We start from the raw sequence: 16,164 nt of genomic DNA on the forward strand, positions 1-16,164 counted from the left end.
TCTCAGATGTTCCTGCTGCCATGCTTTTACTCCACCATCATGGACACTAACTGTCTGAAACCACATGCCTTATTAAACACTTTCTTTTATAAGTTGCCTCAGTTGCAGCAATAGAAAAGTAAGGCAGCCCTTAAAACTGAACTGAAGACAGTTCAGGCTCTGGGAATCCTCTAGCTTTAAGATGAGACTGATGAGCTAGCTATTCGGCCTCATGGACTAAACACCTATGAAATTTTCAGCCTCTCCACCATACAGATAACCATTGTTGGACTATCCAGCCCATCTTGCATAGACCAGTGTAATAAATGTTCATTTAATAAGTTTTGTTCATTTAGAGAACCTTGACTTACATCTGTTAATAAACCTTGGTAGTTGAAAATGCTCCTGAGCTAGCTATTCAGCCTCATGGACTAAATAAATTTGACACCAAGAAGAAATTCTCAAGTTGATATATTAGTATCATGCTCTAAGTCTTGATAAGTCAAACTGGAATATTACAAATTAGCCCCCAAAGACCTTCAGAGATACCATTCTAGAAGCATTACTATTTGCCTTACTGCTTTTGAGGATGAACTGTTACAGGGAACTGTGGGTGGAATCAACCCTTTCTGTCCCGAGTTGGTTTTTGATCATGGTGCTTCCTTATAGCAATAGTAACCCTAGTGAGGATGGTGGTTTACGTAGCAGATTATCAATATAAAAAATCTAACAGATTCTGAGATTCTTTCTTCTATTTCTTGTATTCTACTGAGACCTCAAGAACAATGGCAATAGGTTTTTGATCCTACTGCACCTATTGGTTTTGTGGGAGCCTAGGCAGTTTGGATGCTCACCTTACTAGACCTGGATGGAGGTGGGTGGTTCTTGGACTTCCCACAGGGCAGGGAACCCTGATTGCTCTTTGGGCTGACGAGGGAGGGGGACTTAGTTGGGGGAGGGGGAGGGAAAGGGGAGGCGGCAGGGGGGAAGAGACAGAAATCTTTAATAAATAAATAAAGAAAGAAAGAAAAAAGAAAAAAAATCTAACAGATGAGCATAGTATTTGCAATTTGTTAAGTAAGGATTAGAGCTTATCATTTGGAGAAACTTCGGTTTGTATGCCGGTAAAATGCCTTGTTTGGGTCTTGGGAAATTTGATTCTTATGAAGAAAAATTGTGACTCTGTATGAAAAATGTCTTTGTTGGTGGATTAAATAATACCTCACATGTATATAGTTTCTCATGTATTATACAAATGAAAAGTACGAGTAGATTACTGGTAGCATTTTTGCTATGCAAGAATGTTCTTGTACACTGTTAAATTGGTCACTTATATTGGTTTAATAAAATGCTGATTGGCTAGTAGCCAGGCAGGAAGTATAGGTGGGGCAACAGACTAATAAAATTATGGGAATAGGGAAGGCAGAAGCAGTTACCAGCCAGACACAAATGAAGCAAGATGAGAATGCCTTACTGAAAAAAGGTATTGAGCAACATGACATAGACAAGACAACAAAAACAAGAATTATGGGTTAATTTAAGTTGTACGAGTTAGTTAATAATAAACCTGAGCTAATAGGCCAAACAATTTATAATTAATATAAGCCTCTGTTTCTTTCTTTGGGACTGAATGGCTGCTGGACTGGGGTGGGGGGACAGAAACTTGTGTCTACACATTTTGATGTTGTTGTTATAAAGAATGATACATATATTCAAGAATTATCAGGGCCAATGAGATGACTCTGTGAGAAAGGTGCTTGCTGTGCAAACCTGACAACCTGAATTTGACCCATGATCCCACAGTAGAAGAAGAAAACTGATTCTTGAACATTGTCTTTTGGTCTCAACATATATGCTGTGGCACTTGGACATGCCTATGAACCTCAACATTGACCAACATGGCACAATAGCCCTAAGGGTGCAGTAGTGACACATAGACCTTGGCAGTAACCAACAGCTCTCTTATTGGACATATGCCTGCTCAACATGAGGGAGATCATGGCTGGTACTGAGACCCTAGCCAATTACACAGGGCTAGTGAAGTCATGGATCTTGGAGAACCTGCAACTGCTGCTTACTAAACCAGCGTGATCCCTAACAACATGATAAATATTTGTCCTTATACCCACAGAGAAGTATAGTCTTCATTCCTCATCAAGGAAATTTCTCTTTGCAACAGATGGAGACCATTACTGAAGATCACAACTGATCAAAATGCAGAGCTGTGGCGTCAAGTCCCAAGTGATATCATCTATAAAACAACGTCTGCACCTAAGGTTCAGGGATCATTGCTGAATCAGAGGGGGCAGAAAGTTACACCTATGAAGTCTCAACATGGCTGCCTAAACAGGACCTGAACAAGGACGACAGCAGTTTTATACCAATGTGGAAGGAGGAAAGCTCAAGAAACTTCTACCTTAGACAAAGAGCAGCAGGCAACTAAGGAATTCGGAGAGCTAGACAAATAGTCTTCCCCAGAGAAGGGCATACCAATTGGTTATTCAGGAACAAATGTTTAGCCTTAAAACATACACATACAGGTAACACTATGTGAACTAATCAGGCTGTATTTATATATTTAAGAATACATGCATATGTAAATTTATAGAATATACATACACACACATATATATATTTATCATAACAATTAAAAAGAGGCCATATATTTGTGAGAAAGCAGGGGAGCGTATATGGGAAAGGTTGGAAGGAGGAAAAGAAAGGGAGAAATGATATAATTATATTGCAATATTAAAATAGAAAAAGATATAATAAAAGTAAAAGAATCTGGTTTTACTTTGGAAAATAATATGTGTTATATTTGTGTTCTATAGTTTGAGGAGAATATGTAATTTTTAATTTTCCCTTCACAACTACTAGCAATGTGAAAATGAACTGCATATTAGGCATATTGTATACACACATATGACACACATACATATACCTTGCTAAAACCAACAGCTCTCTTATTGGGCTTAAGGCCTACTTAACAAGAGGGACAATTTAAATTACATATATATATACATATATACACTTATTTATATACTTAATTACATATTATATATAACTAAATTATATATATACATATTATTTGAGTTATTTAGCACAATACATGTTTCTGTTAAGAGAGCTTGGTTCTATAAGGATCTTTTAAAGATTACTTTATAAATAATTATTTATTCTTGTCCCCTGAGTCAGGTCTTCAGCACCAACTTTTCTGTTCTTTTATTTCAGTTCAAATAGGTGCAAGAGTCAAATGTGTTATGATATGTAGTCTTTGGGGCAGATGTGGTTTGGCATTTAGAGCAACGCACTGTGCCTGTGATATGTGATGTCCCAAGTGGTGTCTGTGCCATGGGCTAGTATGACAGTTATGACTATAAATGTTTTCTTCCTGAAACATGAATGTTCACACTTAATGAGATAAATCACTAAGTAGAACTTACCTTGTCTCAATTTAAAGAGACATTTCTGCCAAATGTAATCTTGGTGCCAACCTTTTGTAGATTTTAGGCTTTGAGTTAAGGGTTTGAGAGTAAAGATCCACCAAACTCAGGCTTCTAAATCAAAAACAGCTGCATTCTAAGGATATTTTGCTTTTGCCATCTTTTCAGATACTTAACCTGATCTTTCTCACTTTTTCAAGGAGTTATAGATGCTTCAGAAATAGTCGCTGCTGTGAAGTCTTTGGGGATCTACATTTCTCTCGCTCAGGCAAACGGCATCCTGAAAAGGTATTGCTATACATGTGACATTTCAAGTTCCTTCTCTCACTTTATAGGGACAGTTTAAAATCAAATGAGTTACATTTATGAGATGATTGAACATGTATTTCTTTAGTCTGTAAGTGTGGTATATTGTTTAGTTTTCTCTACATTAATTCATCTGCTTTCATTCTTGTGGTAAACACATTGAATTTTTTTCTCATGGGGGTCTATGGAGGGTACCCCAGTTGGCAAAGTGCTTGTTGTGAGGCATGGGACTTAAGTTCGATCCCAGCATCCACATAAAGTCTAGGTATGGTGACATGCTTAGGAGTGTGGAGACAGATTAATTCCTGTACCTCTTAGCCAGCCAGCCCAGCCTAGCCAACAAGTCCCATGGCCTGGTGTGTGTGTGTGTATGTGTGTGTTGTGTGTGTGTATGTGTGTGTGTGTGTGTACTTGACAAAAGCTAAAGTTATCTGGGAAGAGGAGCCTCCACTGAGAAAGTACCTCCATCAGATTGTCTATAGGTAGGTCCCTGGGGGCATTTTCTTGATTAATGATTAATGAGGGAGGGGGTCAGCCTATTCATGGGGTACCACCCCTGGGCAAGGTAGTTCTGGGTTATGTAAGAAACCAATGATCAAACCATGGTTTGTAGGTCAGTAAGCCAGTAAGCAGCGTTCCTCCATGGCCTCTGCTTCAGTTCCCCCCTCCACGTTCCTGTCCTTGAGTTGAGTTCCCTATATGATGGGCTATAAACTGTGTGATGAAATAACCCTTTTCTTCTCCAGTTGCTTTTGATCATGGCCTTATAACAGCAATAGATACCAAACCGAGATGCCCCAGATCTCAGTGAGGGATCCTATTTTAACACAAAAGAAAGAAAGAAAGAAAGAAAGAAAGAAAGAAAGAAAGAAAGAAAGAAAAAGAAAAAAGCCAATGAGGTAGATGACTCCTGAGGAATGACATCAGAGGTTGGCCTCTGGCGTTCAGATGCACATGAATTGAATGCTCATTCTCTCTCTCTCTCTCTCTCTCTCTCTCTCTCTCTCTCTCTCTCTCTCTCACACACACACACACACACACACACACACACACACTTTGATGCATGAAATCTGCTAAAATTTCTTCATATTTTTTGCAATTGTTTTCATAAGAGAGATAGTCCAGATCAGCCTTTCTTTGCTGACTCTCTTAATTTCACCTTTTTAGTTATATTGACTGGAATAAGTTGGGGGTGGTTTTTGTCAAGCATAAAATAGAATTGGATTACTGTCCTAGTTAACTTTCCTGTTGCTGTGAGAGAATAGCTTGACAAAAGCAACTTAAAGGATTCCAGCAACCAATCACATGATATCCACAGTCAGGAGCAGAGAGCCATGAACTAATTCATTCATGCTTGTACTCAGCTCTCGGATCACTTGCCCAAGAATGGAGCTGCTCACAATGGGCAGGTCCACATCAATAGTCAAGATAATCCCTCACAGACTTCTCAGAGGCTAACCTTATCCCAGACAGTCCCTCACAGGTGTGCCCGGAGGCTTGTCTCCTAGGTGTTTAATTGACAATTTTAATCATTACAGTTATTTATCTCTTAAAGGATTAAAAGAACTTACACAAAACTAGTTGAGCCTTGTGTTTTCTGTGTGGGAGGATTCTAATTAAATGACATTAACATTAATAGAACCATTCATACTTTCTAATCCTTCTTGAGTCAATTTTAAAAGTTGTGTTTTTAAAGCTGTATTTGTGTGTGTGTCCTGTGAAAATCAATGCACAAATTCAGCCCAATACCTGTGAAAAATACTTAATCCCATTTTCCATAGAAAGAAAAGCATATTAAAGTTTATGTAGAAGCACAAAAGACCCTGGGTAGCCAAAGTAATACTGGGCAAAAAGAACAGTGCTGTACCTAATTTCAAATTATACTACAGAGCCATAGTAATAAAAACAGCATGGCACTGGCACCAAAACACACAGGACTTCCCACAGGGCAGGGAACCCTGATTGCTCTTTGGACTGATGAGGGAGGGGGACTTGATTGGGGGAGGGGGAGGGGGAGGGAAAGGGGAGGCGGCTAGGGGGAAGAGACAGAAATCTTTAATAAATAAATAAATATAAAAAAAAACAAAAAAAAAAAACAAAATACAACAGGGGACCTAGATATAAGTCCAGGCAGGTACAGCCATTTTTTTTTTTTCACAAAGAAGCCAAAAGTACACATTAGAGAGAAGACAGCCTGTTTGGGTGTTGGGAAAACTGGATGGGCTGAGAATGAAACCAGTTCCTTCTCTCTCACCCCGCACAATAATGAACTCCAAGTGGATCAAAGACCTCCTGAGACTGCTGGAGGAGGAAGCAGGGAAAGCACTCCAAGACAGAGGCGTAGGTAAAGACTTTGTAAATGGGACCCCAGTTGCTCAGTAAGTAAGGGCAGCAATCTACAAATGAGACCACATGTAATGAAAAGGCAAAGAGAAGAGATAAGCCAGAGGAGAATTGGAGAAAATCTTTGCCAACTGTACTCCAACCGAGGATTAAGATTCAAAAATGTATAGAGCTCAAACCATTAAACAATGAAACAAAGAACCCAATCAAACACTGTCTGTGGGGTTGGGGAGATGGCTCAGTGGGGATGGTGCCTGCTGATGGCCATGGGGACCCAAGCTCTGTCCTCAGAACTCGTGTAAAGCTAGCGGAATGGCTCAAGCCTGGAATCCAGTAGCAGGGTGGACAGTCAGCTCTTGGGTGTTTGCTGCCCACAATCTAGCTGAGATACTGAGCTTCAGGGTTAGAGTCTTGTCTTAAAAAGTAAGCTGGAGGCTGGACTGAGGAAAGGTCAGCTGTAGGTCTCCACACATGCTGCACAAAAGAGCTCACCTGCACACATATGCTTGTGAGATCATGGGCCTTCTGGTGAAGCTGCTGTTGTTTTGCTAAATGGGTATGATGTGTCTATCAGATTGCCTTAGGTAACTGGTTTATGTCTAGCAAAGAGTTACTATTTCTGTCAGCTTTTGTCAGAGAAGCTTCTTTTTGCAGTGGTCAAAGGTAACTATCAAAGTGCTAGGAATAAGTGAGTGTTGGGTGTTCAGCAATAATTGGGACATCAATATCACCCCCTAAAAGGCCCAGGTAGCATCATGATAGAAGAAGAATGTAAGAGCCAGAGGAAGATGGGGAGAAGTTGTGTGGAACATGACTTAGGGCATGGTGTGGTCTGCACTCCTAACTTAGAGAATCCGTGATTCCCTAGAAGATTGCACCATTTTAGGCTCATCAGGATCCCTCCATGGAATGGGGGGACTCTTGGGGCCCTACCCCTGAGGGTTTATACAAAGTTTCTGGTTGACAGGGAAGGGGAAGGCTTTTTCTTCAGTGGTACAGCCCCTGTAAGGTGCCCATGCTCCATTAAACAAATCCTCACCCATGTTCCTGTAAGCAAACCTAACTAAGCACATTAGGTCTTTCTCCCCCCCCCCCCCATGAACACTACACACATGACATGGAAGTGTAAGTTCCTCATTGGGAGGAAATCAGGAAGTTGGGAGGGGAACAAGAAAGTATAAAGAGGAAGTGAATTATGATCCAAAGACATGTACATGTATGTAAATTTCATAATGAAACCCATTATTATGAATAATTATGAACCAATAATAAATATATAAGAAGCATATAAATAAATGAATCAATATTTTCAGGAATTTATTTGTTTCACCTAATATATTTCAAATATATTGACATGTTTGTTCACTGTCTTCTTTTTTTTTCTACAACTGAGATTTTATTGAGGAGCATTGCACAGACATTTCAGTTCTTAACACATGAGCCCCAACTCTGAAGTCATACACTGTGTTCATGTGCCCCAAACTCTGAAGAGCCATGAGCGTTTCTTTCTGAACAGTTCAGTGATGTTCCAGCCTCAAACGTAAGACTTCCCATAACAAGGCAAATGCTCAGCATCTTCGTTTCCACCAACTCACAGTTTTATATTATATGCGGCACATATCAAAAAATCTCCATCTTTCAGAGCACATTATGACAACAGTTAGGAAAATGAACTGCCATTACCACAGGTGCTGTGGTCCTGCCTGGAACATGAGTGACTAGTGGATTTCTAGGAAACGGTTCTGCTAGAAACGTGAGACCGGATGTAACTGAAACTGTCTCAGACATAAATGCACAGCCGAAACTCCCAATTGCAGTTTAGTATGCTTGGTATTGTAGGATGTAAAGCTAGCCCCTCCATGGGGTGTTAACTGTCCCCGAGACTGTCACAGCCTCTCCTGATTCAGTACCCCACTATCTTCTGTTGTAACAAAAAATAAACAACCCAGGAATGATTTCACCTCATAAAATATCATTTATGCTTACAAAAATGGGCTGATGTGGATCTCCCCCCTCCCATTTACAAATGTTGCCAGAGCTTCTAAAAAACTCACATTTGCTAAATAGTTGATAAAAAAAATATTCCTCTGGATTGAACAAGAAGGGAGGTGGGGACCACTGCCAGGCACGATGGATGGTCAGCCGGACGTGGCTTCTTTCTCTTCTCCTTCAGAGGCTGGCCTCTGGTTTTCCGTGTCACATTTTCTGCAGGCAGATCTGTAGTTGGCTGGCCAGCCACTGCAGCCTGTTTGTTCTTTGCTGCCTCTTCCTTTTGTTTGCACTTTCTGGGTCTGGTGATTTATCTTCCAGCAGAAGCCTTTTTCGGTTTTGGGTCCTCCTTCAGGTCTACCAGTGGTTTTGCCTGACAGCTTGGCAGAGCGGCGCCTGGGCTCCACCTTTGCTGCCGTGTCTGCATGTGCTACGCTAGACTTCCTCTTGGCCATCCCGGCAGCATTAGGTGGGAGGCGCATGTGATGCTGAGCCTGCCATAGAGCTACGCTGCTAGCTGCCACCACACTAACCGCAGCGACCTGCCACAGCGGCCTGTGGGAGCTGTTTATTGTATTCTTATAATCTGTTCGCTCTCTCCATATCGATAGTTATGTTCTTCTCTTTAACCACAAAGTTCATGTGTGTATTTAAAAAAAATTTCACTGAAGATTTCCTTATTTTATTTTTAGATTTTTACTATTTTAGTTGTATGTATATATGCATATATGTGTGTATGTATGTATGTATATGTGTGTATGTATTATGTATGTGTGTATTTACGCATGTATGTATATGTGTGTATGTATGTGTGTATTTACGTATGTATGTGTGTATGTATGTATGCATGTATGTGTGTACGTATGTATGTGTGTACGTATGTATGTGTGTATGTGGATGGCACATGTGGCACCTGTGCATGTGGAGGTCCAAAGGAAACCTGCAGGAGTCTGTTGTATTTATGAGCTGTCACATGCATTTTTTGCTTACCATTATAAGTTAAATTTGCTTCAAGTAGTGTATGTGCTTTTTATTTGTGGTTTTCATTGTTAGTACAAATTGCTGCATTATATAATTAGTTCATCAATTCCAGATTTCTGTTATAGTAAGAATAGTTTTCGGTTTTAGTGGTAGCACCGGGTTTTACACCCGTGACTTCACACATGTTGGGCAAGCTCTCTCCCACCGCACTGTACCCAGGAACAAAAGTACTATTGCAAGTGCCTTTTGCATGTTCTGCAAGAACTGGTGTGCCGACTGACATTCTACTCCTCCCTTCTTCCTAAGATAGTGCAGCCACAGACTTGCCAGCAAGCACACAACCCTCAGCACTTTTCTTTTGCTTTGTCCTTTTGGTTTGTTTGTTTAAGATGAGGTCTGTGTAGCCAGGCTGCCCTGGACCTCACTCTGTAGCTCAGAATGGCCCTTGAAACCATGCTCTGTCTCAGCCTCAAGAACGCTGGAACTGCCAGTAGGAGCCACCACAGTCATTTTATGGTCAGGCCGATGGAGTCGTTGGGGCTTAGTCTTTCACCAGTGATGCAAAAGTTACATGTATACAGAATTACACTGTGAGTCCCTGCTCCCTGGGAGCTCTGAGTTGCACATCTGTTTGGTTCTACCCATCCATTCTCTACGTAGGCTCCTACTTCTCTGCATACTACTGCTTGGCACCTATCCCCAGCCAGAAACCAGCTTGGTGGGCGCTTGGCTCATCTGTTTCCCTTTTCTACACAGGACCCAGTTCTGCCCACAGTGCCTGTGGACACTCATTTCCTGCATCTTGTCAGAGCATGAATGCTTGCAGAGGTTTTGCTGGTGCTGGACATTAGACAAGGCTACTTGTCAGGAGAACGATTTTTTTTTTTTTGCAAAATTTCCATTTAGAAAAATATCACTAAATTTTCCCCCACCTCACTCTACATTTTGCCCAGACACACTTAGAAAACATTTTGAAGATGAAGTTTTAATTTTTGTTATTGTGTGTGTGCAGACACATGTGTGGAGGGTGGAAGACAACTCTCAGGAGTAGGTTCTCTCCTCCCACCGTGGGTTCCAAAGTGCACTTTTCCCCACCGAGCCATCCTCTCTGGAGATGCTTGAAGGCCAAGGGAACATTGAATTTTAAATGGTGAAAATGGAGTATTAGGTATAAAAATGAGCTTGTATAGAAAAGGTGATTTTAAAGTTGATTTGAAAGCCAAAAAGGAAAAAGAGGTTAAAGGCAAAAATAATCCTAGTAGATCCAAAAGATACAAGGTTATTCGGTCAGATTTATTACTTAGTCATTCGATTGCTCAGTACTAGAGATATGTATATGGCTTTAAAATAATCTTTCTATCCAAGAAATATGAGGAAAATATGAGAATTACATTCAAATAAACAAAAACAATATATAGTGGATTTTAGTGGAAGAGCAGTCTACAAAGCCTCTGCACTCGTGCGTATGTGTGTGTGTGTGTGTGTGTGTGTGCGCGCGCACGCGCCCTCCTGCTTATGTGTATATGTGCATGTGGAAGCCAGCCAGGTGCTGTTCCACAATGTTTCACAAGTTCCATCCACCTTTTTGTTTGTTTGCTTGTCTTTTGTTTTTGTTTACTTTTTTGTTGAGATGGGAGTCTCCCAGTGGCTAGAACATTCTGGGTATGCAAGGCTGGCACACCTGGCTTGTTTTTGCACGGGTTCTGGGGACTGACCTTAGTTAGCTCTTGTGGTTGCAAGGCAAGCATTTTACATGCTGGGATGGCTCTCTAGCCCCTGATCATCAGTGCTCTTTGGGAATAGACAATTGTCAAAAATAAGAAAAGTCTGAAAACTGCTATAATCAAGCGGAACTTACGGAGGAATGATAACTTGATGGAGTGTTATATTTCAGTGTGATACCAAGGCTAGAAGAACACTAGTGTAAAATGAAAGCATCTGAATAAAGTATAAAATGTAGTTATGAATATTGCGCCAGCCATTAGCCATGAAGAGAATGTGGAATGAGGGGAATACTCCACCATTGCTTGTGGGAATGCAAACTTGTACACACACTCTAGAAATTAGTATGGTGGCTTCTCAGAAAACTGAGAATCAACTTACCTCAGGACCCTGCAATACCACTCTTGGGCAAATACCCAAAAGATGTTCAATCGTGCCACAAGGACATGTGCTCAACTATGTTCATAGCAACATTTACGTAGAAACAACCTAAATGCCCCTTGACAGAAGAATTGATAAGAAAAATGTGGTAATTTACACAATGGAGTACTACTCAGCAGGGGAAAAACAATGCTATCATGTAAGTTTAACTAATAGGAGAACATAGGGGTGGGGATATAGAGAGCTGTCTATATTATCCTCTCAATTTCTCTTAAAGTCGGACATTGCTCTAAAAGGCAGTCTGTTCCTTAAAAAGGGAAAAGGAGAACATAGTGACATTGATAGAACCCCAAGGAATGACTTCAGTAACAGACACCCCAGGAGCGTTTGGGTACTGTGAGGAGCGGTGCTGCTGTAAGCCCTCTAAACCCATCTAAAATTGTGTTTCAGCATGGACAGCGACGGGTCAATGACAGTAGACTGGGATGAATGGAGAGACTACTTCTTCCTCCACCCTGCAAAAAATATCAGCGAGATCATTCGTTTCTGGAAGCGTTCCACTGTAAGGCCAATCTGTGTTTTATTGTTTTTATTTTCGTTTAAACGTTGTAGCAGTAAATATCATAATCCCCGTGATAGTTTTAGTCTCAATGACTAAAGATGTGTTATTTACTTTTAACTGTATTCTTTTCTACTCATTTAGTAAGGGACATTAGTATTTTATGTGCAAACACAGAAGCTATAAGTTGCTTGTGTTAAAAATAGTGTTAATACGTGTAGTTGCTTTGTCCTAGAAAAGGGAAAAATATCTGTTTTGCTTTCTTTTTATACAGGTTTCATATGCTCAAGTGGGTCTTTTGGCATGGGAATATAAAATTACATATTAAGATTTCAGAATTTAGAGTAAAAAGGAACAAATATACAAGCTATCTGCCCTTTTAATTTTTTAAAAAGAAAACAAGCTATCTTTTTTCATTTTACATACCAATCCCAGTTCCCACTCCCTCCCCTCCTCCCATCCCCTCCACCTCCCCCAGCCCCACCCCATCCACTCCTCAGAGAGGGTAAGGCACATTGTTTTGGGGACTGTCCAAGGCCTTTCCTACTATATCCAAAGAGAATGGATATAGCCAAAAAGCCAGTACAAGCAGTAGTAATAAATCCTATTGCTACTGCTAGTGGCCCTACAGTCTGCCCAGCTCTAAAACTGTCACCCACATTCAGAGGGACTAGCTTGGTCCTATGCTGGTTCCTTCCCTGTCCGGCTGGAGTTGGTGAGCTCCCATTAGCTCAGGTAAACTGTTTCAGTGGGTGAACCCTTCATGGTCTTGATCTCTTTGTTCATATTCTTACTCCTCCCACTCTTCAGCTGGACATTGGGAACTCAGCCCAGTGCTCCGCTGTGGGTTTCTGCCCTTGTTTCCATCAGCTGCTGGATGAAGGTTCTATGATGACATTTAAGATATTCATCAAGCTGGGTGGTGGTGGTGCACGCCTTTAATCCCAGCACTGGGAGGCAGAGGCGGGTGGATCTCTGTGAGTTCAAGGCCAGCCTGGTCTACAGGAGCTAGTTTCAGGACAGGAACCAAAAGCTACGGAGAAACCCTGTCTCGGGGAGGGGGGGGGGAAGATATTCATCAGTCTGAGTACAGGGCAAGACAAGTTTGGGCACCCTCTCCTTTATTGCTTAGGGTCTTAGCTGGGGTCATCCTTGTGGATTTCTGGGAATTTCTTTTGTGTCAGGTTTCTTGCTAGCCCCACAATGGCTCCTCAGTCAAAATACCTCTTTAGTTGCTCTCATCTCTGTTCTTTCTCCATCTTGACTATCCTGTTCCCTCAAGTTCTCCTCCCCTCTTCCTTTCTCCCTCTTCTTACCCTTCCAATCTCTCTTTTCCCCTCACGCCCATGTGCGGCGAACTCCCTGACCAGCAGGAAAGAACAGCCACCAGACGAAGATTCTTCTCAAATCACGCTTTATTGGAGCCTCTTGGTTATAGGGAGAGCAGGAAGCAAGGGGCTCCGAGCGCTGAGCTGCAGCTGCTTTTATAGGGAGTCTGCCTAGCAACCTTTAATACTTCAACTGCTTCTCTGGAGACCCACAGGCCGGAAAGAAAACAAACATCCTTGTCAATTACAGACCACAAGGAAGTTCCCCTGCCGGTCAGGGGGAGTGTGGGCAGCTAGATCACAACAACTCACCCTGTTTTCTGGTGGAGGAACTGCAACCTTTATTATGGAAACGAATCGTGCCTGGATTGGCCGATGCGCGCCTGCCTATGCTCCTGGCCACGGGGTTGGCCCTAAGCACTGCATTGCCTAATATGGAGTTATTTATCAAGCGAGGCCGGGGCCAAATGCCATCTTGTAATGGCGGCCACTCGAATCGGCTCCCAGCACCCATGCTCCCAATTTTGTCAGGCAATCTTGTCTATTTCCCCTTTCCAGGTGGATTTATATATGTTTTTCTTAGGGTTCACCTTGTTACTTAGCTTCTCTAGGATCATGGACTATAGGCTCAATATCCTTTATTTTACAGCTAGTATCCCTTATGAGCGAGTACATACCATGCTCATCTCTCTGGGTCTGGGTTAACTCACTCAGGATTTTTTTTTTTTCTAATTTCATCCATTTGCATACAGATTCCAAGATGTCATTGTTTCCCCCTGCTGAGTAGTACCCCATTGTGTAAATGTACCACGTTTTCTTTACCCATTCTTTGACTGAGGGGCATCTAGGTTGTTTCCAGGTTCTAGCTATTACAAATAATGCTGCTATGAACAACATAGTTGAGCAAATGTCCTTGTGGTATGATTGAACATCCTTTGGGTATTTGCCCAGGAGTGGTATTGCTGGGTCCTGAGGTAGGTTGATTCCCAGTTTTCTAAGAAGCCTCCATACTAATTTCTAGAGTGTGTGTACAAGTTTGCACTCCCACAAGCAATGGTGGAGTGTTCCCCTTACTCCACCTTCTCTCCAGTATATGCTAACACTGGTGTTTTTGATCTTAGCCATTCTGACTGGTGCAAGATGGTATCTCAGAGTCATTTTGATTTGCATTGCCCTGATGGCTAAGGATGTTGAACATTTCCTTAAGTGTCTTTCAGTCATTTGAGATTTTTCTATTGAGAATTCTCTGATTAGTTCTTTACCCCATGTTTTAATTGGATTATTCGATCTGAGATTGCAAGGAGTAAAGGAAATCCTATATTTAAAGACTTTTAAGTTCTTTATATGTAAGGTGGGGAGTTAAAATACCGCACCCACAACCACAGCTCTCATCAGTGTTCTGTCTTCCCTCCATCGACAGTCCACAAGAAGATGAAACCATTAGCTCTGGAGTCAGAATGCCCAATCTGAACCCACGTCTCACATTCACTCACTATATAACCCCCTCTTACCTCAGTTTCTTCCATTAGACAGTAGAGATAGGGGTGTGAGTTTTCAGAGTTCAGTTAGTGCATTAGTCAATGTGTTTAAAACAAACTGAGAACAGATGGATTCAGTAAACACTAGTTATGTTGGGGACTTGGTTTCATCTGTGTTCCTGAATGTTTGGACATATATGAGGCAATGTAACATAATTTCTCATCTGGTTTTAATTTAGATAGTATTGTGATAACACATCTGATTTCTTACTTTTTGACTGGTCCTTCCATGTTCACTTAAATTATCTCCTCTATCTACTATCCAGGATGTATTACTACATCTTTATTTTATTGGGAATAGATTTTTTCATACAATATATTCATATATTCTTTCTTATCTGATACAGACCCAGGCAGGCCTTGTGCATACTGGTCTTAAACTCACAGAGATCTGCCTATCTCTGCCTCCTGAGTGCTGGGATTAAAGGTATGTGTTACTACCACTGGGCCGCATCATTTACTTTTAAAAGCCCAATTAACTTGAGTTTTTAATGACCTTTATTTCTTTACATAGATTTTATAGATTCTGGCTATTTTAAAAGTAAAAATTGAGCCGGGCGATGGTGGTTCACGCCTTTAATCCCAGCACTCGGGAAGCAGAGGCAGGCAGATCTCTGTGAGTTCGAGACCAGCCTGGTCTACAGAGCTAGTTCCAGGACAGGCTCCAAAGCCACAGAGAAACCCTGTCTTGAAAAACCAAACCAAATAAATAAATAATAAAAATTGATTGTGATTTTATTTGTCTTAATGTGGTCTGCTGTAACAAATTAACACCAGCATGGTAGCTTAAGCAATGTATTTTCATCTCAGCTAGAGCCCTGAGCTAAAGGTGTATAGTCTCATAGTCTGGTTTTTAGCAGAATCTTCTTCCTGGTTATAGAGGGATATTTTTTCCCTCATAGGTTAAAAAAAAAAAAAAAAGAGTCAGGTAGCGCATAGGTGTCTTCTTAAGACACACATTTTATTCTTGAGGACCTTAGATTTAAGAATTGTTATGTTTCAGTGAAGCCCAACTCTACATAATTATCACACTGGGATTAGGATTTAAGTGTATAAAATTGGGGAAGGCACTAACATTCATCCTATTGCATTCTGCTCTTTAGTTCCAAATTTCACATTGTCACATGCAAAATAAATCCCACTCTTCCCACAGCTTCTGTTCTTAACCTGTTCCAACATCAGCTTTAAAGCCCAAACAAAAGTGTTCTCTCAACAGCACCCAAACCAGGTATGGGCTTGACTGAATGGAGCTCAAGTTTTCAAGCATCCATCAAAGGCTAAGTGTTCTGTTTGGCTCAGATATTGCTTAAAACTAGAGAAATTTCATAGGTAAATCAGTTTTCTGGGTTCATTAGAGCCTGACTTCAAAGGCGTTTAGGTTTGTGCTCCATGGTTTATTATTTTGACACCTTAGTTTTCTCTCTCTTTCAGTCATCTCTTACTTTCATTTCCTTTTCTAATTGGCTGGTCCATGACATTAGGTCATCTCTAAATGGATCAACCTAATTTTCTACATGAAATGTACATAAACTCAAAACTTGAGATTTAGCCATTTGTTCTTTACAAACGACGTAGGAAAGCAATGGGTATTTCAA

At 41.1% G+C, this 16,164-nt stretch overlaps 1 protein-coding gene and 1 pseudogene across 1 annotated transcript in view; one reads left to right on the forward strand and one right to left on the reverse strand.

Annotated features, from left to right (window-relative positions):
• Positions 1–16,164, forward strand: part of LOC126487904 (calcium-binding mitochondrial carrier protein SCaMC-1-like) — a 46,876-nt gene that overhangs the window by 13,380 nt on the left and 17,332 nt on the right. The window contains exons 3-4 of the mRNA XM_050120955.1: positions 3,623–3,710; positions 11,595–11,706. Of these exons, the coding sequence (XP_049976912.1) occupies positions 3,623–3,710; positions 11,595–11,706 (200 nt within the window). The remainder of the gene's footprint in view (positions 1–3,622; positions 3,711–11,594; positions 11,707–16,164) is intronic.
• LOC126487923 (non-histone chromosomal protein HMG-14-like) lies at positions 8,210–8,515 on the reverse strand (annotated as a pseudogene).

Source organism: Alexandromys fortis, unplaced genomic scaffold, assembly GCF_014885135.2.
Source record: "Alexandromys fortis isolate MF-2015 unplaced genomic scaffold, M_Fortis_MF-2015_v1.1 scaffold_176, whole genome shotgun sequence".
In the NCBI taxonomy this organism is placed as follows: Eukaryota; Metazoa; Chordata; class Mammalia; order Rodentia; family Cricetidae; genus Alexandromys; species Alexandromys fortis.